The 26,013-nt window shown below is 40.5% G+C and overlaps 3 protein-coding genes across 5 annotated transcripts; 1 reads left to right on the forward strand and 2 right to left on the reverse strand.

Annotated features, from left to right (window-relative positions):
• Nucleotides 1-7,180: 7,180 nt before the first annotated feature.
• Nucleotides 7,181-14,129, reverse strand: ufl1 (UFM1-specific ligase 1). Its single transcript, XM_060883417.1, has 19 exons — nucleotides 13,886-14,129; nucleotides 13,464-13,609; nucleotides 13,353-13,381; nucleotides 13,158-13,255; nucleotides 12,962-13,076; nucleotides 12,676-12,803; nucleotides 12,522-12,580; nucleotides 11,064-11,210; nucleotides 10,765-10,940; nucleotides 10,447-10,623; nucleotides 10,230-10,350; nucleotides 9,925-10,044; nucleotides 9,721-9,835; nucleotides 8,849-9,018; nucleotides 8,628-8,758; nucleotides 8,233-8,313; nucleotides 8,037-8,122; nucleotides 7,681-7,861; nucleotides 7,181-7,595 (listed from the first exon to the last, which is right to left on the reverse strand). Exons 1-19 carry the CDS (start codon nucleotides 13,957-13,959, stop codon nucleotides 7,371-7,373), a joined length of 2,379 nt encoding a protein of 792 aa, XP_060739400.1. The 5' UTR covers nucleotides 13,960-14,129; the 3' UTR covers nucleotides 7,181-7,370.
• gpr63 (G protein-coupled receptor 63) lies at nucleotides 14,130-19,350 on the forward strand. 3 transcript variants are annotated; one of them, XM_060883421.1, is made up of 3 exons: nucleotides 16,532-16,604; nucleotides 16,872-16,944; nucleotides 17,593-19,350. In XM_060883421.1, the coding sequence occupies exon 3, from the start codon at nucleotides 17,670-17,672 to the stop codon at nucleotides 18,882-18,884; it is 1,215 nt and encodes a 404-aa protein (XP_060739404.1). In that variant the 5' UTR covers nucleotides 16,532-16,604; nucleotides 16,872-16,944; nucleotides 17,593-17,669; the 3' UTR covers nucleotides 18,885-19,350. The 3 variants fall into 3 exon arrangements, with proteins under 3 accessions (XP_060739403.1, XP_060739402.1, XP_060739404.1); XM_060883420.1 differs by lacking the exons at nucleotides 16,532-16,604; nucleotides 16,872-16,944 and adding an exon at nucleotides 14,130-14,161 and having other exon boundaries at nucleotides 17,593-19,349; XM_060883419.1 differs by lacking the exon at nucleotides 16,872-16,944 and having other exon boundaries at nucleotides 16,362-16,604.
• A 2,675-nt stretch (nucleotides 19,351-22,025) lies between these two features.
• ndufaf4 (NADH:ubiquinone oxidoreductase complex assembly factor 4) lies at nucleotides 22,026-25,488 on the reverse strand. The gene is made up of 3 exons (XM_060884240.1): nucleotides 25,311-25,488; nucleotides 25,060-25,142; nucleotides 22,026-22,835 (listed from the first exon to the last, which is right to left on the reverse strand). Exons 1-3 carry the CDS (start codon nucleotides 25,444-25,446, stop codon nucleotides 22,530-22,532), a joined length of 525 nt encoding a protein of 174 aa, XP_060740223.1. The 5' UTR covers nucleotides 25,447-25,488; the 3' UTR covers nucleotides 22,026-22,529.
• Nucleotides 25,489-26,013: the final 525 nt, after the last annotated feature.

A 26,013-nucleotide genomic window follows, 5' to 3' on the forward strand; every position in this document is an offset into this window, starting at 1 on the left:
ACACAATTCATAAAACCTTCATCACCTACAGAACAAACAAGACACAAACTTAATAACAACACAATACGCTGGATGAAACAAACCATGCATATCTTACAGGAACACTACACACAAACAATCATTAGTTTAATGGAACACATTCAGGTATTTAAAGATCCAGAATGGACAGTGGCATTGAAATGGGCCAAAAAGAGATTTAAACACAAACTTACAGAAAATACAATAAAATATTGCTCTAGCACAATTCAAAATAAACAGTCTACTTTTGAAACAAGACAAGGGCCCATTTCATATGCCACTGCCCATACAGCCAGCCCTCCACAGACAGTATCACATTCAACACATCAACACCCACCTTCATCTCCGGTACTTCCCACAGGTGACCCCACTCATGCATCCAAAAGGGAGATCCTGGTTACAGCGCAGGTACATCACAGACAGGTGAGCCCTGTACAGTCATTCAAATCCACCATCACAGTAGTTAAAAAAACAAATTCTCCATCTTATTCTCTTTGTAGATCAGGGAGTACACCTGAGGAGAAAGATGACCACACTGGGGAAACCATGGCCAAGTCGCAAAGGATTAGGATGAGGGGACATGCAAATGGGAATTCATCCCAAACTGGAACCCGCTCTGAATCCTTTCCTCCTTCCCTTCTCCCTGCCCCTTCCTCCCCTTCTTTGCCTCTTCCTATCCCCCCTTCCTCCCAACTCCCCATAGTTCCCCCCTTCCCCTGCCCTACTTCATCACATTCTACTTCCTTGATCCCCATCTCTTCTATGGCCATGGAAAACCCCAATGATTCGTCATCAGACTCCTCTGGTGAACACATCTTAGACAAAATTTCACACAGAAATACACCTTATAGACACATCAACACAGTTAAAAAGAGAACAGATTGGTCCATCACTATTCATCAACCGGTAGTATTCATAGGAGACTCAAATTTGAGCCGTATTCCCTCTATACCAGTTCCAAACGTACAGGTAGATAGCTTTCCAGGGGCTAAATTTTCACATCTTGCCAGTATTCTTAGTAAACTATCCACTCACCCACACACCCAGAAGGTTGTTTTAGCAGCCGGTCTCAATAATATTGAACAGCACCCACAAAAAACGGCAATAAAACTGTTACAGGGTCTGTGGAGGGACGCTCGGAGAACATTTCCAAATGCAACCATCTACACACCCATCATTAATTTCTCAGATTCTTTATCCACTTTCCATTGAATTTCTGGACACCACAGTATTTTTGGGTGAACCGTCATCACAATCGCTCAAAACAAAGGTATTTTTCAAAAAAACAGATACACATAGTTTGCTGCATAAGTCTAGTTTCCATCCAAAACACACTTTTAAAGGTTTAATCAAATCACAATTAATACGATTTCACCGCATATGTACAGATGAACAGGATTTTCAGATGGCCACCCAAACATTATTCAAAGCCCTCAAGCCGAGAGGCTACAGCAAAAGATTTCTTAGATACATCAAAAGTGCAACAATCAAACAGTTAAAAGACAAGTCTCCTCGAACCCGGTTGCCGGACTCCAAGGGTGTCATCCCATTAATAACCACTTATTCCCAACACACACAAATACTAAATAGGAAAGTTAAAAACAATTTTCAAAAGGCCCAACAACACATAACAGAACTCAAAGAATTCAATTCAAAAACTTGCAAGACATTTTGGTACGTTCCAGGTTCACTGCTACAAATCTCCAACGGCCGTCTCCTTGGGATCACGTCTATCAACCTGTTAAACACATGGGAGGTATATCCATTCACCCACAGCTTAACATCAACAGTAAGAATGCAGTATACTGCATCACATGCTCACAATGTAATAAAAAGTATATCGGTGAACACAATCAGAGAAAGACTTAAACAACATATATACACCATTACAAAACACAAATATAATAGGGAAATCATAAAACACTTTACAGAACACGGCACGCATAACATAAGAATTACAGGTTTGGAGGCTAACTTGGTCTGGTCTGACCAACAAAGGAAAGGGAAAGAGCGCCAGTGGATCCGAAGACTCAATACGTGGGTTCCCCTGGGACTCAATGAACTGGGTAAGTTGGCCACTTCTCCAACCAACTAGAAGTAAGGGCTGTCCCCCCTAGGGGGGTCCTGGGGTCCCCTAACCAGGTGAAACACCACATCACTAAACAATAGCCTGAGGCGTTTTTTGCAACTGAAGTCAGGACTGGCCATCCCTATCAAAATTTTAAAATTATTTTTCACATCGGATTGAGGTGGAGTGATTCTGATTTACAGATTGATGGCACTTGATTTTTGAAAGCACTTTTTCTAAAACAAGCACTTAACGATGGACAGCACTTACGGCTGTAGGCATGACCAGTCTTGACTTCCTTGTGAAGAGCGCCCCTTCCCACAAGCACTTACATCACAACCATGGTACACCCATATAGCTTCCTAATCCTAACCCCATCCCTGGCCCCAATCCCCAACATAACCTGAATCCAACCCTATCCTCAACCTTAACCTAACCCCATCCCCTATCCCTAACCTTAACCTAACCCCATCCCCAATCCCAATCCTAACCGGAACCCCAACCCCATCCCTAACCTTAACCTAACCCCATCCCCGATCCTAATCCTAACCTGAATCCCAACCACATCCCTAACCTTAACCTAACCCCACCCCCAATCCTAATCCTAACCGGAATCCCAACCCCAGCCCTAACCTTAACCTAACTCTATCCCCAATCCTAATCATAACCACAACTGGAATCCTAACCCTATCCCAACTATAATCAGAATCCCAACCCTATCCCTAAACCTAACCCTTGATTCCATCCCAATCCTATCCCAACCCCAGCCCTCACCTTCTTCCATTCTGCCCCTGAACTCAGTTAATATCAATTCAACATCAACCTGGGGAGGGGACTACGGGGCCCTAACGGGACATCACGGTCCAGAAAAGGGAGGGGGGGAGCTCCTAGGGAGAGCCCGTTGCATTTTAAACTCAAACAAGAGGTTCTTTGAAACCAAAATTCATAAACCTAACCGCCGCCTAATCCTAAAAGCTAGCCCTAAACCTAACCTTAGCCCTAATCATAACCTAGAGTTAGGGTTATAAGTGGGGGACTAGGTTATGGTTAGGGGTCAGGGTATGGGTGGGGGACTAGGTTAGGGATTGGGTCTGTGACCGGAAGCAAAAGCTCCCCCAGCACCAAACCCACTCCCCACTTCCCAACTCCAGGGTTCCCACGCGTCCTGGAAAACCTGGAAATCCTGGAAAATTAATGACCAATGTTCCAGTCCTGGAAAACACATGGAAAATGAGAGAAAACATAAATTGTCCTGGAAAAAAATCATCTTGTCCTGGAAAATTATTATTTTTAAATGTTCTTGATCATTTAAAGAACAGTTTACAACTGATCGAAACAATTAACGTTAGTAACAGAAAGCGCTCTGTTCAGGGACGCTGAGTTTTCATGGGTTTTTTGTTATGCTGTTTAATCTCGCTGTGACGGATGACGCAGTCTTGTGTTGGCGGTTTCAGCTGCTAGGAATGGTTTAAGTGCTCGAATGATTTCAGCAAATGGTGACGGGTAAGCAGGTTATATTAACCTTGTTAATCTGAATATCATGTGCGAGGGGAATGCACAGCAAACTAAAGCATGCATGATGGCATTGGCCTGAGAAAGGAAAGGGTATTAATATGTGCGGTCTTTTTATTTTATAAATGTTGAAATTTCATTCACATGACTAGGACTGGGCGGTATGACGGTATATTCCGTTTCCGCGGAATAAAATGTCTACCGTTACAGGTTTTTCTATTCCGTGCATACCGTGAAATTTAAATTAGTGGGTGTGGTTAACTTCACGTGTAGCACGCCTGAATCTGAGAACGATTGAGAAGCGCCACATAAGCATAGATAAGAAGAAAAACATGGAGAAACGAGGCACGACATCAGTGGTATGGACGTGGTTCGGGTTTACAAAGGCTGACAAAGAGCAGACAAATGTGATTTGCAAACTGTGTCACACGAATGTAACCGTTAGCCATGCTTTCACGAGTAACTTGTTTTATCATCCAAAAATGAAGTCTGTTCTCTTTAAACTCTAAAAACGAGGCCTATTTATTGTTATGGTGAGGTTGATCTAAAAGTTGAGTCTCGTTCACTACTAATGCTAAATAAAAGAAAAATGAATAAAATAAGACGAGAAAGCCTATTCTTTATTTTTAAAGTGTTAAAGTGGTGTTTAATATATTAAGCACGTTCCTTTTGTTGATTTACCTGAAAAATTATTATTCCGTGATATATACCGCTACCGTGAAATAAAATAACTTATTCCGTGAAACAGATTTTTGGTCATTCCGCCCACCCGTACACATGACAAATTGTCTTTAAAAGTAATCCATCCACACAGTCCCCAAACCTGTTTTATGAGCGATATAAGAAGTCAAAATTAGATATTCTACTGACGCGATGCACAGCGAATCATACATTGAACAATTATTAGCATGCTCAAAAGTGCAGCACAGACTAGTGTTGTAAACATAAGGTGAAGGCCGGTAACATATAATAGGTTTACTTATATAAACTTAAAAACACGTTTGCAAATGTGATTTTTGCAACAGTTCACTAAACAAGAAGTTAAGTGACTTCCTTTCTATCCTTCAATAACCATAGTAGTTCTAAACAAAGCCGTAGCAAAACGTTTTTAGCAACATACAATACAGTGGCGTTTCTTTGAATATGCGTTTATTAACGAATCATTTGTGAAAGTGAGTTAATGACGCATTTATAAATACCGAGAGAGAAAGCATGACTTCACCTTACTGTCAAAATCAAATGCCTATCGAAAAAGTGTCACAGAGAAAAGCTAGCAGCTCTAGAACAAAGTTTGGAAAACATGCAAGAGAGTTTGAAGCAACTACACTAAAAAGTTTAAAAGGATACTGTTCATTGGAGCTTAATGCAGTGAATGTTTTGGACAGACAATTAAATGTTGTTTATTCATTCATTATTCATTATAATAAAGTGAAGAGTTTAACTTCAGAAGCTCTGTGTGTGTATATCTGGTGTTTTTCTAATTTTATAGTTAAGTAATAGCCATAAAGTTGTTTTTAAGACTTCTGGAGAGAAGAACATATTACTTTTACTTTAAGTCTTACTATAAATTTAAATTAAACCAAACCAATTATGTAAAAAGAAGAAAAATGTTATGAAATGGTAAAGCGGCAGGAAATGACCTATTATCAGAAGTGCTACGGTTGTATTTAAGTGCAGCCTGTTTTCAAACCTTAAGTACTATATAAATCACACAATCAAAAGTGTACACAATTCAACCTAAGTTACAATTCATCATTGCAAAAAACCAAAGTGAAAAGTTAAATAAATAAATCATCAATGAATCCATAAAGAAATAAATACATAAATACAATCATAAATAACAGGTCTTGTTTGCTGTTTTCTACATTGTCATTGTCTTTATTTTTCATTCAAGCCAAGGGGATCCCAGGTGTTTAATACTCTCATCCACCTCCTTTCTGCCCTCCGCCTCTGCTGCGTTGTCCATCCCATTTCCCCCTCCACCCCCCTGAATCTGCAGCTTCTCAAGGCCGTGTGTTCGGAAATGGTTATATAATGTATTGTCTTTTTTAACTTTTCTACTCTGGTAGGCATGCTGCCTGAATCTGTCAATTAGTTTATTTTTTGTTTCCCCTACATATAATTTTTGGCATTCTCTACATCTTATAACATATACTAAATTTGAACTATTTAGATATAAGGTCTGCTCTATCAGTACACCTAGTCCAGAATGCATGTTTTTAATATATTTAGTTTGTAATATGTGATGGGTTTAGGGTTAAGGTTAGCGTTCGCTTTGGGTTTAGGGTTGGGGTTATGGCTAAGTTTTTGGAAGTATACACTGACGGACCCCCCCCCATCCCCCATCCCCCCATCACAGGGTTTAGCCTGCGTGGCCGTACAGTAGCCAAGGGAAAGGCACTGGCCGGCACGTTATTGCACTGCTATCACTGTCAGAACTTTGTTTTATTTAAGTTCCCACTGGGCATTTGAGTAAAAAGAGTAAACATATTAACATGTTTAAGGTTTTTTAGACCAGGTGTGTTTGCTTTTTTATTCATTTAATTATTAATTAATTAATTTATTTTATTTTAAGAATACATTTTAGAATTATATGCGTATTTAAGGTGTTTAAGTTCAATAAATGGTCTTTTGATGAATTTCAGGACACATCATCAGTAGTGCACCTCAGATTCATCGAATGTTTCGGCCTTTAGTCAATATACACCCTCCTCTGAGGCGGCCAGCCGCAGGTCGATCAAGCCTCGGCTTGTGTCCCATGTCCAAGTTTTTTATTTCTAAAACTAAGTATCTACTCTGTATTGATTGGTTTGTTGAACTATTTACAGCATTAATTCCATATTCACGTTCTTTGCCCGACCAGGAACAGTGGAATCTGGAGATACTTAATGAATACATTGGGTCTCATGAGAATCCATTGTTTGAGGTGAGCCCACTACTTTTCAAAACAGAAAGGGACGACATACACTGGACAGCCAACACAGCACAATTAATATTTGATTACTGGATAGACCAACTAGACTCTTAACAATACACTCACAATCCTAAATAAGCTTGATCATTAAGGTGGTGGTGGCCAAAAATGAGGCCCAGTGGCAGGCCCATGCACAATGTGGTTTCTGGGTCATTCCTGGAGCTGCAGACTTTCCCCTAACCCTAAATGTCCTCACACCTTGGACAACAGGCCCAAAAGGGAGGGCTAAAGTAATAGAGTACAGTTCTGTCAGAGCTACAGCAGTGCAATAACAAGTGCTGGCCCATGCCTTTTCCTTGGCTCCCTGTACAACTATGCAGGTCTTTCAATTGCGATGGAGTCATTGTACATTCACAAAACTTAACCCTAATTACGGGAACACTATAAGGACATCAAAGAATACTTTTGACACTAAAAACACACAAACATACCTGGGGACATCATAAAGAGAAAAAAAAGAGACATGGAATTTCCAGGTATGAAAGGAGTGAAATTTACAAAGCACAGTTAAATAAATAGTTCATGGGCTTTTTCAATGGTCAGATGATGTTTTTGAGTAAGTTGTAATGAATAATACAACATAACAAATATACACGTTTTTTTTTTTTTGTTTAATCTTAAGGCTCAGACAATAACACAGCAATTAGTTTAGAACAATGATAGGTGATAAATACACACATGATCACACTAAGCATCTACTCTACACTTCTGTTTCATTACAATCTAAAAAATCTTGTTGTGTTGTCCTTGTCCTCACGCCATGCCCTCCTGTTCATCCCACATCTCCACCTCCCTCTTTCACACTTGTCCACCAACTGGCTCCACCTCTTCTTTCGTTTCATTTTTCAGAGATAAAGATTTTTTGGGTGAGAAGACGAGCTCTTTAATGTCATTAGTGAGATTCTTTAGCTCTTCTAATTTTTCAGCTGATCCTTCGCTTTCGCTCTCCATCTGCTCAGCTTTTTTACCAACCAACTGCTTCACCACCAGAGTATGATATTGAACCAACAGGTCATACTGATCCTAAAAACACACACAGACACACACAGTGTGTACACTTTACAGTCACAAACATCAGATTAGTCAGTATGACAGTGTGCACACGTACCTGTGTGAGTTTACTCTGCAGTGTGTATATGATGTTTGACACACAACGTCCAGGAGCAAGCAGCATGCAGTGTGTATGTTGCTGAAATAAAAGTAAAACAGCCAGATGCAGAACAAGTGCCTCATCTACTGCCACCTGCAACTGCTCCATTAGGGTTTGTCTGTGTATGGAGAGAACCTGTCTGTAAAACACACACACACACACACACACAGAGAGAGAGAGTAGAGAGTGTTTATTTATAACAATGACACACAAGAGTTTACTTAGTGTGAAATTGTTGTATTGTGCATTTGTTGAGTGCAGGTATAGTGTATAACTGTGTGTTTGTGCATAAATTTGTGTTAGTTTGTGTTTACTTCTCTTTTTTCTTGTCTCCTTTCTTAAGCATAATGCCACACTGCTCTGCAGCAGCTTCCACATTACAGAGGAATTCCTCAATACTCTGAAATACAGACATAGTCACAGACAGCCTCATGAAGACGAAATGAGTGTTACAACACAACAAAATGTCAGTGCTTTGCCTAAGGCAGTTGTCTGAGACAATACACTCACTTTTCCATACAGGCTGCTGTTCAGTTTCATCAGAGGAGTTTTAATCTCATCAGGGAGCTTTGCCAAAATCTTCATCCTCATCTAGAAATGGGTGAAATACAGAGGGAAGATACAGCAGTACAGGTCATGCAGTAATAAAAACATGTGAAATGTGAGTTTTAAATGATATGTGAAAATATATTTTGGGTACTTTGGCCACTATAATCTATAATTAAACCTTTTTTCCCTCTGAAACTTACACATTCCACAGACAGACAGCTAACAGGCAGAGTTTGAAAGACAATCACAATAATGTTCACCCTAACAATACTCTTCTCACAGCCATCACAGCTCCAGGTCTTAAATTCCAACCTTACACTTATTCACCCTGAAACCATAAAAATGTCATTGCTGACCTCAGCAGTAATGTGGTTGAGATTGTCCATGATGGTCTTTTGATCATCTGACAAGAAGTTGATCATCACATTGGTTAGATCTGAACACACTGATTTCAGGATGTGTTTCACCATGTGGAGTTGAACATCATCTACACACACACACACAAAATGTACATTGTTACTGAGGTGTCTGTGTGTGTGTGTGTATATATATATATATATATATATCTAATTCACACCTGAGAAGTGTTTGGTTCCCCGCTCTAGTGCCCGGACATTAGCGTACAAAGTGTTAATTTCCTCCTGCAGCTCCTTGGCTGTGTGTCTGCGTTTCGCAGCAGAGGGGGAGGCAGAAGTGGAGGACAGGAAAACTGAGTGCACCACTTCCTTGTATGCCCGTGATAATGGCCTAAAGACACACACATATACGCACACAGAAGACTCGGCAATTACTCCAGTGATCCATCTGTGCTCCTTTCATATGTCACAACATGAACTAACGGGTGCCATCAGAAAGTTTGTAGTACAAGATTTCATTCACATTCCCATTTACACTGTTAAAGACTGGTTAGAAAAATACATGATTCACACATGAAAGCTTGGAGCTTCTAACCCTAAGTTAAGTTTTCAATTAGAGTGATAACTGCCACGGTGGGTTAGGGTTATTGTCTCATCTAGAATTGTTGCTGATGCAGGGGGAAGTAAAGGGAAACCCTGAAGGACTTTTACCCAGAAAGATGATTTTGAAAGGAAGCAGTGAGCCAATGAGGAATTATTGGCTGCAAATCTGCTTCTAAAGGAACAGCAGACTCAAATACTATGAAGGCAGGAGAAGCCTCTGGACCTTCTTATCTCATAGTGAGATGTTATCTATCTGGCACATATTCTAGAAGTTTATTGTCTTGTGTTCAGTGAAAAAACAATGGTTTAGACATCCAAATACACCCATTAATTCTGTATCGGGATGAAATACACTGCTGTGTACCTGCAAAACCACACCCCCTCACACCAAGGGACTCATACATACAGCTGCTGCCTTTCAAACAGGACATTAAAGTGTCCTGGTCAATATCCTTAAATACAGACTCCTTAGAAGTTTTAATAATGGTACCTGACAAGCTCATGTGCAATGAGCTCCAGCGTTTCCTCAGGACAGTCACACACTCGCTTCTCCAACACCTCCATAATTTCCTGCACTGACAGGAACACTGGCTCTGCAGGCTTACCTACACACACACACACACACACAGAGTTATAAAACACACAAACAGCATGAGTGCAGTATACACGATGGAGAGTCTATGTATGCGTGTACTCTGAATAGTAGCATTCTCATCATCGCTCTCTTCTTCTCTCCTGTTCTTCTTCTTGGTTTTTCGAGTTCTAATTTCTCTGGCGTTTCCTCCTGCACCTGCCCTCACACTGCCACTGCCCTCTATGTACGCGCACACACACACATACACACACACACACACACAGGGTTGAGTCAGGTTTTTCTAAGTGTGAGTCCCTGACTGAAGTTTAAACAATATAATACAATGATTAGCATGTAGCATTACTGATAAAACAAATGACAGATTATTAGCATGTAGCACTAGAGACCCAGGATTTATTTTCCACCTGATGCTTTCTTCCTGCGTTCCTCTCGTTTGTCTCGTTTAGTGTTTGAGCTGTCAGCTATCACTGGACCCAGCTTAACATCATCCTCTGTTAATAACAGTACAGGATCACTCTTTACTTCCTGCACACACACACACACACACACACACAGTTCATTATTCCTCCAACAGAGATCTGCTAATAAATAAGTACATATATGTCCAGAGGGTATTCTTACTGCCTGAGCTTTCTGCTGCATGATGTCATCAAAAAGCACCAGACAGCTGCTAATGAACCTCTCGCTGATTACAGCAGAGCCAAGAACCCGAACACTGGACTGAACGTGCACTGAGTGGATCACATGATTGATCAACGTCGCTGAATCATCCGATGAGAGGCAACTTGGCAGCAGCATCTGGGGGGATGGGGAGGAGATTTGAGGGAACATGCAATATATTATTCTTTAATTCTATAATTAATTAATGATTTTAACGACTGTACTGTAACATTTTATCCCCACAATAGGGTTATTCTTATAATGTGAATTTTTTTGTACCTGCAAGTCAATCCATGTTTCAGAGCTGACTGCTTCCTCTACTGAGGCCTCCAGCTGATCCAATATGGCTGCATCCACACACACTGACTGCAGGAACAGCAACTTCCTGTCCTTAAAACGCTTCTTAACGTAGTTCAATGGATCAGGAATTCCCAACCGAGACAGAGACTCAAACTCTAAAAAAGCACAACAGGACTGACATCAGAATAATACACAGTCCCAAACAACAGAACCTAAAATATCTCTTTATATACTTTCATGCAAATTTCTTATTTGTAAATCCAAACCCTTTGTGTTACCAAGGTAGGAGTTGTGTGTCAGGAAGGACTCAATCCAAGCATTCTGAGCTCTGCAGTAAACATCAGGAACAAACACGGCTTTGTCCTGACGACCTCCAACTATCGAGCCACGGACACGGCCGGAGTTCACCAACTCCTCCAGCAGAGCTACACACACACACACACACACACCTATGTTATAGGACACAAAGAACTCCATCACTTCATCAGTGCAGTTCATAAACACTGCAAACTTACATCAGGACAACACAAACACAGACAGTTCCCTATGTAGTGTGTGCCATTTACACTGAGTAAATGAACTGAATACACTTTTACAAATCGGAAAGTTGTCAAGATGATTCTTTGCATGATGTCTCATAGATTTTTTTCTATTTTCTTCTTTTAAAAAATAATTTTAATCAACGTGTTCATACATCTTCACAAATCATAATACTTTCAAAACCCATAATATTAAATAACAAAAACAAAAAACAAAACAAAAGAAACAGAACTGTGGCACAAACTGATAGCAGAAGATACTCAGGATGCCGAACTTCTCCGAAAGTTTTTAATTTTCATAAATATATATATATTGTACAACTGGACTTCAGTCACAGTGCTGAGTTTTTGCACTCTCTCATGAAGTCTGTAGAGGCCATAGACGAGGAGATAAACAAACACTCCACATTTTCTCAGCAGTTTGACCTACCTGATATCACAGCTACCACCCAAGAATACATCTGACCAGCTCTTTCATCACTACATGCTGCTGACTTTAGCTTGTCACATACAGGAACAGTTTCTTTCCCCAGACAATCAACTCACCATAATTATATTCACTGCTTCATATCTATAAGTTCTGCATTATCAGGACTGTCAGTCATCACATCATCTGTATATATTACACAATATTGTTATTTACACTATCATGCACATCTCACATTTTATGTACATAACTGATCATATTCTATATTCATATTTAATACTCATAATGTCTATTGTATCACATCTGCATTGTCTTGTATAGTATAGTGTTATTTATGTGTGTATTGTTTAGTATAGTGTTATTTATGTGTGTATTGTTTAGTATAGTGTTATTTATGTGTGTATTGTATAGTATAGTGTTATTTATGTGTGTATTGTATAGTATAGTGTTATTTATGTGTGTATTGTATAGTATAGTGTTATTTATGTGTGTATTGTCTTGTATAATGTTATTTATGTCTGTATTGTATAGTATAGTGTTATTTATGTCTGTATTGTATAGTATAGTGTTATTTATGTGTGTATTGTATAGTATAGTGTTATTTATGTGTGTATTGTATAGTAGAGTTATTTATGTCTGACAGACAGAGAGAGGACGAGAGACAGTACCATGGACAGTTCTATACAGAGTTTAAAAAAGTATGAATGCACAAGGAGAGGCACCCTAAACACACACACACACACAAACCACAGCAAAATAAAGATACTCACAGTATAAGAGATTGTCCTGTAAGCCATACTGACCAATCAGGTTATTTACTGGAGTCGGCCTAAAGTGCACACACACATTAACATGTTTATGTATTAACTATTTTATACAAAGATCTGACTTATTATTCAGAGTGTTTGTGCATGTGTGTGTTACCTGGTGATGGAACTGAATAATCCTCTTAATTTTGCTTTCTGTCTGTTGATAAAGTTTTGGGTGAAAATCAGGCCAGTAAACTGATCCATATGACCATCAATCAGCCGGCCTAACCTCGCACTGAGCTCCTGTTATACACACACACACACACACAGATCCTGAGTGTGACGCTGTGATTGTGGAACTATTCTGTAGTCTATCCAAAGGCTCTTCCAAAAAAGCAAACCTTTAAATAGTTCTGTCTAAAAACCAAGCAAAATCAACATGCGTGTGTGTTGTTTCTAACCTGTGTGAGGAAATCTGCAGGTAGCTGTTGTGTTTTGCTAAGCTCAGTGATGTTCACCTGTCCAGCCTCTTGCAGTTTATCATTCACCTCCTCACACACCTGTTCCAGGTAATGTCTGAACATCAGAGGCAGAGAGTCAGAGACAGATAGAGAGTGTGTTTGAGACTCTGTGTGTGTGTGTGTGTGTGTGTCTCACTCAGTAATCAGTTGTCCCAGAACGATTCGAGTTCCTCTCTCTGATTTGGCCACTTCATTCACTCGGCTCTCTACATGGACTAGATCCACATTAATGATCTACACACACACAAACACACACACACACTATAAGAACAAACGCAGAAAGGCAGCGTGAAGCGTGTATAAAGAGCAGGCATAATGACTGTACACTCACCTTCTGCAAATCCACTACATTAATCCTTCCTTAAACACAAAATACACACAAATTAAACACATAACGAAGCCACATTCAGAGCTGTTACACACATGTACACGTCATACACACCTCCATGTGCGTACAGCTCATCTCGAATCTCTCGGCTGATCTGTGATGGAGTGATGAACTCTTTTCCATCGAGAGTGTGAACGACATCCAACTTCTTCTCCTCCAGAAGCTTAGTGATGATCTCAATACAGTTCCTCTCTGACAGCCTAAACATGAACACACACGTCATTATTAATACATATGTAATGTGATTGTAATGTAAAAAAACAGAAAGTATAATATTAAAAATTAATACAGCTTTATTGTAAATATTATAAATGTGTTCATGAAAATCAAATGCAAGTGTGTAGAAATGAAATGTATAAATCTAAAACAATTAACCGGTAATGTAACATTTTTACAAGCCAATTTCAGAATGTTTATTACAGTTTGTATTGTTTATTGTTTATAGTTATAGAAGTTTAATGGAGTTAAAAGTTTACCTCTGTACAGATTCTGTAAACTGAACTCTCTGAAAATCTGCCGCAAGCCGACGGATTTCCTCCCAGTCCGCCATTTTACTGACTTTGACTCAATAACTATAATAATCTTCCTTAATCTTTATCATTTATTATTAGTATAATTTCGTTTATTGCGCTTATAACGGACTCTCCGCTGTCTGAGCTAGGCTAGGCTAGGCTAGGCTAGGCTAACTGTGACAACACGTCAGCTTTCACACGGTGCAGTACGGATTCTCGAGAGGGACAAAACTCGCTCCGGTAAATCAGCGTCTTTTGGGATGTTCCGATAAACACTTTAAAGTTTCAGTTACATCATAAGCATTTAAATAGCGTTGCAATGTGAATTTATTTATTTCTTTGTTTGTTTATATAATTATTCAAATATAAATATATTTAAAATACTTAGGGTTAGGGTTAGCGGTGTTAATGAGCGGTGTTAATGAGCGATGTTCATGAGCGGTGTTCAGAGTTCAGAGCGGTGTTCAGAGTTCAGAGCGGTGTTTAGAGTTCAGAGCGGTGTACATGAGCATTGTTTATGAGTGGTGTTCATGAGCGGTGTTCAGAGCAGTGTTCATGAGCAATGTGTTTTGAGTTCAGAGCGGTGTTCAGAGCGGAGTTCAGAGCAGTGTTCAGAGCGGTGTTCATGAGCAATGTGTTCTGAGTTCAGAGCGGTGTTCTGAGCGGAGTTCAGAGCAGTGTTCAGAGCAGTGTTCAGAGCGGTGTTCATGAGCAATGTGTTCTGAGTTCAGAGCGGTGTTCAGAGCGGAGTTCAGAGCAGTGTTCAGAGCAGTGTTCAGAGCGGTGTTCATGAGTGGTGTTCAGAGCGTTGTTCAGAGCGGTGTTCAGTGTTCAGAGCGGTGTTCAGAGCAGAGTTCATGAGTGGTGTTCAGAGCGTTGTTCAGAGCGGTGTTCAGGGCGGTGTTCAGAGCGGTGTTCATGAGCAATGTGTTCTGAGTTCAGAGCGGAGTTCAGAGCGGTGTTCAGAGCGGAGTTCATGAGCGGTGTTCAGTGCGGAGTTCAGAGCGGTGTTCAGAGCGGTGTTCATGAGCAATGTGTTCTGAGTTCAGAGCGGTGTTCAGAGCGTAGTTCAGAGCAGTGTTCAGAGCGGTGTTCAGAGTGGTGTTCATGAGTGGAGTTCAGAGCGGTGTTCAGAGCGGTGTTCATGAGCAATGTGTTCTGAGTTCAGAGCGGTGTTCAGAGCGGAGTTCATGAGTGGTGTTCAGAGCGGAGTTCATGAGAGGTGTTCAGAGTGGTGTTCAGAGCGGAGTTCATGAGTGGTGTTCAGAGCGGTGTTCAGAGCGGAGTTCATGAGTGGTGTTCAGAGCGGTGTTCAGAGCGGAGTTCAGAGTGGTGTTCAGGGTGGTGTTCTGTGCGGTGTTCAGAGCGGTGTTCAGAGTGGTGTTCAGAGCGGTGTTCTGTGCGGTGTTCAGAGCGGTGTTCAGAGCGGTGTTCAGAGCGGAGTTCAGAGCGGTGTTCAGAGTGGTGTTCAGGGTGGTGTTCAGAGCGGTGTTCAGAGCGGTGTTGCCCAATGCTATTGTGTCTGTACATGAGTAAAACAGACTGCATGTCTACACCTTCAGTAGAACCACTAAAATGACTGGCAGCTTTTAGAGGGTTTTGTGTTGTTTTCTGATGTAATAGATGAGGAAGGTCTTAATATATACATGTACATATACGTGTGTGTCCACTGTACATAAGTGTTCATATGTGTCCACTGTACATAAGTGTTCATGTGTGTCCACTGTACATAAGTGTTCATATGTGTCCACTGTACATAAGTGTTCATGTGTGTCCACTGTACATAAGTGTTCATATGTGTCCACTGTACATAAGTGTTCATGTGTGTCCACTGTACATAAGTGTTCATATGTGTCCACTGTACATAAGTGTTCATATGTGTCCACTGTACATAAGTGTTCATATGTGTCCACTGTACATAAGTGTTCATATGTGTCCACTGTACATAAGTGTTCATATGTGTCCACTGTACATAAGTGTTCATATGTGTCCACTGTACATAAGTGTTCATATGTGTCCACTGTACATAAGTGTTCATGTGTGTCCACTGTACATAAGTGTTCATATGTGTCCACTGTACATAAGTGTTCATATGTGTCCACTGTACATAAGTGTTCATATGTGTCCACTGTACATAAGTGTTCATGTGTGTCCACTGTACATAAGTGTTCATGTCAGTGTCATTCTGTTACACTGTGGACATTCTGTACTAGAACAAATTCCTCGTATGTGAAAACATACCTGGCAATAAAGATCTGTCTGATTCTGATTATAGCTGATAATAATAATGATAATAATAATAATAATAATAATAATAATAATAATAATAATAATAATAATAATAATAATGCTCACTATACATACATAAACACAAAAGGGAGGAGGAGTCTGTAGTGACACTTAAAGGGTTTAACAACTTTACAACAAGTTACGTTAATCAAGTAGACTCCACCTTTATGTGGGAGCTGATTCGGTGTTGGGGAGATGACGTCACTATCTGGTAAGCGTGTGTGTGTGTGTGTGTGTGTGTGTGTATGAGAGAGAGAGAGAGAGAGAGAGAGAGAGAGAGAGAGAGAGAGACTCTACGTTTATCTCCTTTCATGTTGTAGTTTGTTAGAACTGATGTGAGCACAAGAGGAGAGCAGTTTGTGTGTTCAGGGGGATGTGACTACATCTATCACAGGTAAAGTTCCTTTTTTGTAATAATAATAATAATAATAATAATAATAATAATAATAATAATAATAATAATAATAATCTTTATATACGCACGTTTGAGTCACAAATCTGAAAGTACTTTAGATGTCAAAATGAAAGGATGTATAAGATTTAATAAAGCACTAATGAATGAGCCATAAATCTGTCAAAATGAATACACATCATGGAAAGAATGATATAAATGTAAAGACTGTTATAGATTTACAGAGTGTGTTACTGATGTTCTCCATAGTTTGGAGAAGATGCTCCTTGGTGGAGCTGTGATGATGGTCAGGATGGTGTTTGACCTGAGTGCGGTGTTCAGGGTGGGTTACAATGCTGAAGCTTTTGTAAACGTGTAGCAGGACAGAACCACACTTCAGTCTATACCTTTTTTATCCAGTGACAGGTTCAGTGTTTAAAAATTAGTTTTCTAGTTTCATAGCAACATGCAGAAGTGTGGAGAGGCAGAAAGGTATAAAAGTGTAGCAAGATGGAAGCTAATAAACAGTCTGTTTAATCTGTGTCTAAAGTTTTATAACAGCTGTTTTGGCTGTAAGAGATTTAAGATAATTGTTTTTTAAAATGTTTTTTTTTGTTAGCCACAAAGCTCAAAGTTCAGTCTCTCTCTCTCTCTCTCTCTCTCTCTCTCTCTCTCTCTCTCTCTCTCTCTCTCTCTCTCTCTCTCTCTCTCTCTCTGTGTGTGTGTCTTGGCCAGAGCAAGTGCATAGAGATATGGATATTTTTGCATGACGTTTTAACATCAGGCATCAGGGATTTTATCAGCTGGGATTAAACACTGTTTATCTGCTCTCTCTCTCTCTCTCTCTCTCTTGCTAAGACACACATTCATCATGCTCTAATGATCTCTCCTGTGTTCAGCTTTAAATATGGAAATATTTTTTTAAAATGCACTATACATGATAGCATTATTGTTGTCAATATTCTGATTTCCAATTTGTCTTCTTTCACAGTCACTTCCTGTGTGCTGATATGTTTCTTTGTTGGATGACAGAGCGTTGGCTGCCATGGTGCCCAGAACCCTGCAGGAATGTTGTTTGCTCTTGCTAACAATACAAACACCCTGCCCCGCCCAAGTACTGCAATCAGCCAATCAGACTTCATGGAAAACTCCTCCTCCTTCTCATGGGGTGAGGACAGCAGCTCATTGGTGCTCAGAACTCTCTGGGCAACGCCCACTGCACAGGTAACAGAGCATGCAGTGGTGCAGGAAGTAGGGCAGGATGTTGGTGGGCATGTCCTGAGCATGCCACTACAGGTGTTCTTCAGTGTGGTGATGGTGTGTGTGTTGTTGTTGGCACTGTGTGGAAACGCGGTGGTGTGTGTGATGGTTTACCGCCGTGCCGCCATGCGCTCTGCCATCAACTGTCTGTTAGCCAACCTCGCCTTCGCCGACATGATGCTGGCAGTCACAGCCATGCCCTTTGACCTGGTTACCATGGTGACAACACAATGGCTGTTTAGTGCCACCTTCTGCCGGGCATCAGCCATGTTCTTGTGGCTGTGCATGTCAGTGGGTGTGGCCATGTTGTTAGCAATCAGCATGGATCGTTTCCTGATCATCGTGCGGAGACAGGATCGTCTCACCCCACACCGTGCCAAGATCCTCATTGCCACCTCTTGGATCCTCGCTTTTTTCCTGGCTTTCCCATTGTTACTAGGATACCCGTCGCTGCAGGTACCCCCTAGTGCACTCCACTGCGTACTCAGCTACTCCCCTGACAGCAGTTACCATGGATACATGGTAATCCTGGCTCTGTTAACCTTCTTCATGCCATTCGCTGTGATGTCATGTGCATTTGGTACAATTCTGAGCTCTATTAGGCACAATGCGCTTCGGATCCATTGCAACTCTGCCCTCTCCCTGTCTAAACCCCGCTCCCTCCACCTGAGTGTGGATGTGGGTTTTAAGACGCGAGCGTTCTTCACCATCCTGCTGTTGTTTATGTTAGCGTTTGCCTCATTGGCACCCCTGGTGGTGTTCAGCCTGTGTGCAGCGTTCAGCGATGCTGTGTATAGCGGGGCAGGGTTTTTTCAGGTGAGTGCCTGGCTGCTGATCCTCAGCTTCTTGCGCCCTGCTCTCAACCCACTCATCTATTACTGCCGCATCAGGAAATTTCGCCACGCCTTTTCCCGCTGGGTGCCTTCCCTCTGCAGGCTCTGCCCACCTCTGCTCAGCCATGCTCAGCGAAGGATCCAGCCCAGTGCTGTGTACTCATGCAGTGATCATCGCTCCAGCATTTAATACACTCATACATATACACAGACACATACAATAAACCTTTACTCTGATTTGATTGTAAATTTAAAAAAACTGAGTGTTTGTCTGCATTTTTCCTGATCCTCTGCTCTGTGTGTGGGTGTGATGAATGTGTGTGTGTGTGTGTGTGTGTGTGTGTGTGAAGGGGGGTTCTGATTAGTGTGGTTTTGTTTATATTAGATTGTGTGTAATTTATGAAAGTATAAAATGATGTACTGTTTGCTTATTTTTTACCAGAAAAGATTACATATAGAAATTCAGTTTTGTGTGTTTGTGATAACTTCACACAGTCTCTTCATCTGAATTTATCTCACACACACTTCACACTTTTTTGTGTATGCTGCTAATTAAAGTGTAAATATTACCCACTGAAACTGAATGCAGGATAATTAAAATTCACAATGAAAGCAGCTGACCAATCGGTGTTGCAGAACTCTTTACCAGCTGCTTCTATAGGCTGCCGCAGACACCCACCTGCTGAAGAAGAAGGAAAGATAGAATAAAAATATGGTGTGTAATTAATGTATTTTTTAAACCTTCCATCTCCATTGTGACACACGGTGGATCCTCGAGAACATTTTATGTATTGACCCTTGATACAGGAAGTTTTCAGTATAATTTGAAAGTTCAGGTTTATATGACAGTAAATTAACCTTTTTAAAAACAGAAGTGTATATAAACCATTTGAGTGTGAGGCACATGGTACAAATGGCCCTACACATAGTTACCATTATCACAGGCTCTGCATCATCCATGTGATATACAAACGTCCCTGTGGAAAATGAAACAAAGGGCAATGATTCAAAATGCTGGGTGTAAAGTGCTGAGCCACCATGTGTCATGCTGAAGGTGGAAGCTTTCAGATTTGTTGGTTTTTAGGTTTTATGTTTAACAGTTTAACAAAGTGACAGAATAATCCACCCTTTTTGTATTTCTGTGTTGTAGTCGTAATGAACACATGGAGAAATTCAGTGAGTCTCTTTTTAACACAGTGTTACTTAGCAACAGGAGCAGGAACAAAAGGTGTGTGTGTGTGTGTGTGTGTGTGTGTGTGTGTGTGAAAGACAGAGAGTATGCGCGAGAGAGAGAGAGAGCCTCTGCGTTTATCTCCTTTTATGTTTTATCAGTTTCTTACCACAGTTTCAGAGTTATTATAGTGCACTAAAATGTTGTAGTTCTGTTAGAGTGTGATGTTTACTGTGGATCCTTTATCAAGCCTGATGATGTCATAAGGGAATTCCTCTAATGAGCAGCCCTTCTTACTGAACTCTCAGCAGAGCTGATTAACACACTGCTAATGCTAATGCTAACATGGCTGTGTTAATGAGGTCTGTGTACAGCAGACTGAAGGGTCAAGAGAGATAGTTACAAGCCTCCACTGCTTGTCATTTATTTATAACAATGTTTCAGAAAAGCTGAAACTATTACTTTTAGCATTATTAGCTTAGCTGCATAGTCATCTAACTGTACATAAATTTCCAAGTTCTTTCTTTCCTGCATTTCTAAATGATAAAATATATATCTACTGGACCGGTTAGGGATAAAGGATTAGGGTAAAGGATTATACTATTTATACTCATAAATACTGTCAATTCGTTTTGTTACATGTTTATTTAAAAATGATTGTTTAGTAATTTGTGGTGCAATTGTGTATAAGCTCCCAAAAGGCTCTTTAAACTCTATTACTGCAGTGTATCTAAAAGCTGCGCTCAGTCATATACATGTGGTCATTTTAACCTCGCTTTCAGAAAGAGCGGCTGTTTTAACCACAGTAACTACCACGGCTTTGAGACATTGATCAGCCATTGACATTGATTAGACAGTAACTTGTCTTTAAAATCATATCACCATATTACAAACACAGCCTTCTTCACCTTAGAAATATTGCCAAGCTGAGAAACATCCTGTCTGTATCTGATGCTGAGAAGCTAGTTCATGCTTTCATGACCTCTAGACTGGACTATTGTAATGCATTACTAGGTGGTTGTCCTGCATCTTTAATAAATAGGCTACAGTTAGTCCAAAATGCAGCTGCCAGAGTTCTCACTAGGACAAGAAAGTATGACCATATAACCCCAATTTTATCATCTCTACACTGGCTACCTGTTAAGTTTAGAATTGATTACAAACTGCTGCTACTTACGTACAAGGCTCTTAATGGTTTAGCTCCCATGTATCTAACTAGTCTTCTAACACGTTACAATCCTTCACGCTCTCTGAGATCACAAAACTCAGGACTTCTGGTAGTTCCCAGAATATCTAAGTCTACTAAAGGTGGTAGAGCGTTTTCTTATTTAGCTCCCAAACTCTGGAATAGTCTTCCTGATAGTGTTCGGGGCTCAGACACACTTTCCCAGTTTAAATGTAGATTAAAAACTCATCTCTTTAGTCAGACGTACTCATAATACATCCCATAATATTGTGCTCTATTACATCAGACTTGTTACTATTATAAACAGCAGCTACGTTAATTCCTCTACACTGCTTCTTTCTCTCTACCCATCCCGAGGCATCCAGAAACTGCACCAGCTCAGATCGTCTTCCGTGCGATGAAGATCTCGGACCTCCACTGAGATGAGGGCGACTCTGAGAATCCTGAGACATCTACAGATCTACCAGCTCCAGTTAGACTCTACTATACTAAAGAGGAGATCTGAACTCCATGTGATCTCCTCATCAGTACAACATTTATCAGACTGTATATTTATAATCACACCCCCAGTGTCACCCAGATGAGGATGAGGTTCCCCTTTGAGTCTGGTTCCTCTCAAGGTTTCTTCCTTTACCATCTAAGGGAGTTTTTCCTCCCCACAGTCACCTGAGTCACCTCAGACTTGCTCATTGGGGATAAATACATACACATTTAAATATATATAATATTAATCTTAAATTTTTGTATTCTATTAATCTTTATATTATTCTTTATAATAACCTTTTGTTCTATAAGCTGCTTTGAGACAATGTTGATTGTAAAAAGTGCTATACAAATAAATTTGAATTGAATTAAATTGAATTGATCAGACATCAGTTTAGAGATATCAATACAAGGCTTCTCTTCAGAAGTCTGTCTGTCTGTCTGGGAATTTGGAGAATCAAGAGGGATTTCCACCACAAGTATCAGAAGAATTTGTGACACTTTACCATTTATTAAAAACTATGCAGTGGTCCATGTTCTGCTTTGTACAGTTGAATGTTGTTGCATGAAGAAGATGCACATTGTCACAAATGACAGAAGACAAAATACTTCCAGTTTCAGACAATGTTTCCACTTCTACATTGTTGAACTTTTATTATTTAAAGCATAAATGAGGAAAGAAAATGATGTATAACAAAACAGGTGTCTGGTATTTTCATCACATTAAATAATTTATTTACTTTTTTGTTGATGGATTTTAAAATAACTACACTTTCTTTTTCATTTTTATAAAAAGAAACTTCACCATCTGCCATCATTTATATAAAACACAAGAAACAAATAATTAGTGCTAAATAAAGTGTTTTTATACAGTAACTAAATTTAGGAATTATCAGGACATTAAACATTTTTTATATTAATGAAAATTGTGGCCAATTAATAACAATTATACAATATATAAGCAAAAGATGGGAGAAAAGAGCAGTAACAGTGCATTAGGAGTCAGTGACACGTGTCTGTGTCTCATCGGCTCGGGGGGATTTAATGACTTTAATGTTAAAGGGAATAAAATAGCATGTTAATGCATGTGCGTCACTGTGTTCTAGCATTAGCTCCTGTGCTATCCTGTCAGCTGGCCACTCCTGAGGTGTTAGCTTATGTTTGTTTAGAGCTGTTAGCGCTTCCACAATGTTCAGCTTCCCTTTGGGCACATCTGTAATGTCACACACTCCAGGTGGCGCCAGTGAGGTACTGAGAGGCCGACAGTCCACCTTCTGCTGCCTCCTTACACCTGCTAAAGTCTGTCGCACGCGCACACACACACACACACACACCAACACCAGTTTCTGTACACAGTTCAGACACACAGAAGTGCTCAGATCTCAGCACTTTGAGTACTAATCACAATTAAGAGAAAACTAATCACAGAGAAAAGCAGAGAAAGCTGAATTTTTTTGTGGGTAAAAATGTTGACATTATCCCTAATACTTGTAAATACTTTCATGTAAAAAAAATGTCACTTATTTATGTCTTTAATACTTTTAACCCTTGTGTTAATCGACTTCATACTGTGTATGATTGTGTATGTGACAAATCAGTGTTGATTTGGAACAACATAAGGCTGGTCTTAAACCCAGTGTTCTGCTCTCTACCTCTTCTTGTGGTGAACTAAATGAATGACATCAGTGAGTCAGCTAATCTTCGTTCATTCACCAGTGTCATTTACCACTTTGATTCAGATTCATAGGTCTACAGACGTTCAGAGTCACAGGATGGGGCGGATTTGTTCAGAATCTCTAAGCAGTGACCTGCTCCTTTTGCTCAGGGAAAAGCTGACAAAGCAGTCACGTGTTTTACATCAGAGACTTCAGTGATTATGAAATGGAAAAGATTTGTTTACAGCACTGATTCGTACACAAACGAAACACCACTGCCCTGTGTGTGTGCAAGATTTTGTGCGCGTGATTTTGTGTGTGCGCGTGTGTGTGTGTGAGAGAGTGAGTGTGGGTGAGAGAGAGAGAGAGAGAGAGTGCGTGTGTGAGAGAGAGAGAGTGCGTGTGTGAGAGAGAGAGAGTGCGTGTGTGAGAGAGAGAGAGTGCGTGTGTGAGAGAGAGAGAGTGCGTGTGTGAGAGAGAGTGAGTGCGTGTGTGAGAGAGAGAGAGTGCGTGTGTGAGAGAGAGAGAGTGCGTGTGTGAGAGAGAGTGAGTGTGAGAGAGAGAGAGAGTGAGTGTGTGAGAGAGAGAGAGTGAGTGTGTGAGAGAGAGAGTATGAGTGTGTGAGAGAGAGAGTATGAGTGTGTGTGTGTGTATGTGTGAGTGTGTATGTGTATGTGTGAGTGTGTGTGTATGTGTGAGTGTGTGTGTATGTGTGAGTGTGTGTGTGTATGTCTGAGTGTTTGTGTATATGTCTGAGTGTTTGTGTATATGTGAGTGTTTGTGTATGTGTGAGTGTGAGTGTGTGTGTGAATGTGAGTGTGTGTGTATGTGTGAGTGTTTGTGTGTATGTGTGAGTGTGTGTGTGTGTGTGTGTGTGTGTGTATGTGTGAGTGTTTGTGTGTATGTGTGAGTGTTTGTGTATGTGTGAGTGTGTGTGTATGTGTGAGTGTTTGTGTATGTGTGAGTGTGTGTGTGAGTGTGTGTGTGTGTGTATGTGTGAGTGTTTGTGTATGTTTGTGTATGTGTGAGTGTGTGTATGTGTGAGTGTGTGTGTATGTGTGAGTGTTTGTGTATGTGTGAGTGTGTGTGTATGTGTGAGTGTTTGTGTGTGTGTGTGTGTATGTGTGAGTGTTTGTGTATGTGTGAGTGTGAGTGTGTGTGTATGTGTGAGTGTGAGTGTTTGTGTGTGTGTGTGTGTGTGTATGTGTGAGTGTTTGTGTATGTGTGAGTGTGTGTGTATGTGTGAGTGTGTGTGTATGTGTGAGTGTTTGTGTATGTGTGAGTGTGTGTATGTGTGAGTGTGTGTATGTGTGAGTGTTTGTGTATGTGTGTATGTGTGAGTGTGTGTATGTGTGTATGTGTGAGTGTGTGTATATGTGTGAGTGTGTGTGTATGTGTGAGTGTTTGTGTATGTGTGAGTGTGTTTGTGTATGTGTGAGTGTGTATGTGTATGTGTGAGTGTGTGTGTATGTGTGAGTGTTTGTGTATGTGTGAGTGTGTGTGTATGTGTGGGTGAGTGTTTGTGTACGTGTGAGTGTGTATGTGTGTGTGAGTGTTTGTGTATGTGTGAGTGTGTATGTGTGTGTGAGTGTTTGTGTATGTGTGAGTGTGTATGTGTGTGTGAGTGTTTGTGTATGTGTGTGTGTGTGAGTGTGTGTGTGTGTGTGTGTGTATGTGTGAGTGTTTGTGTATGTGTGAGTATGTATGTGTGTGTGTGTGTGTGTGTGTGTGTGTATGTGTGAGTGTTTGTGTATGTGTGAGTGTTTGTGTATGTGTGAGTGTTTGTGTATGTGTGAGTATGTATGTGTGTGTGTGAGTGTGTATGTGTGTGTGTGTGTATGTGTGTGTGTGTGTATGTGTGAGTACGTACCGGTGTTTGTGGGTCTTTAGAATCTACATAAACTTGTCTGAGTCGATTCAGTAGCGGTTCATCCTTCATCTGGATCTGACTCACTGTAACACACACAGTTTTATTATTTAGACAGAAGTGCGTATGATAAACAGTTAATAGGAGCTCGGAGCCCAAACCGCACACTCTGTGTCCTGTATCTACAGCAGTGTGTGTGCGGGTTAGGACGGTGTGTCAATAAACACGGATATAAACGGTATAGTTATCATTACCGGCCGGAACGCTGTTACTGTGATGAACCGGTACCGTGTATCGTGGCGCCGCTTCTGGTTTGGTTTTGCCGATTTCACGGTGCGCGCGAGCCTCTAGATTAAAGTTCCTGATCAGGCGACTCACGCGCGCGCCCATGTCTACTACTTACGTGTGCGCGTGTGTGTGTGTTCATTCGTGATCTGGAACGGAAGCCGTAGTAGGACATTTCCTGTCTTAGTAAGCAGCGAATTTAAAATAAAAGTTCTAGTACACATACACACACACACACACACACACACACACACACACACACACACACACACACACACACACACACACACACACACAGTATTTATATTTATACACGTCAGGGTCAGCTGTGAGAGGGTTAAAGGGTCTTTCTCAAGGGCAAAGTCAGGTGGTGTTAGGGCTCAAATCCTCAGTCAATATTTCATGATAACTAAAAAAGTTGAAACTGTTCTATAAGAGGACAGAAATGTAGCTCAACAACTGGAAGTTAAATATTATTATTATATAAAACTACTAACCAGATTAAAATAGATAAATAGTAAACGTAATCAATGCAGTATTTTTACCAGCGCGTTATTACAGTGATTGTGTCATTTTATTTCACGGGGATTTATTAGCCATTTATAGTTATTAGATCATTAGATTAACTATCCTGTGTTGCAGTAACACATATTAATCAGCAGGTGGCAGTGA

This window comes from Tachysurus vachellii, chromosome 12 (assembly GCF_030014155.1).
Source record: "Tachysurus vachellii isolate PV-2020 chromosome 12, HZAU_Pvac_v1, whole genome shotgun sequence".
Lineage (NCBI taxonomy): Eukaryota > Metazoa > Chordata > Actinopteri > Siluriformes > Bagridae > Tachysurus > Tachysurus vachellii.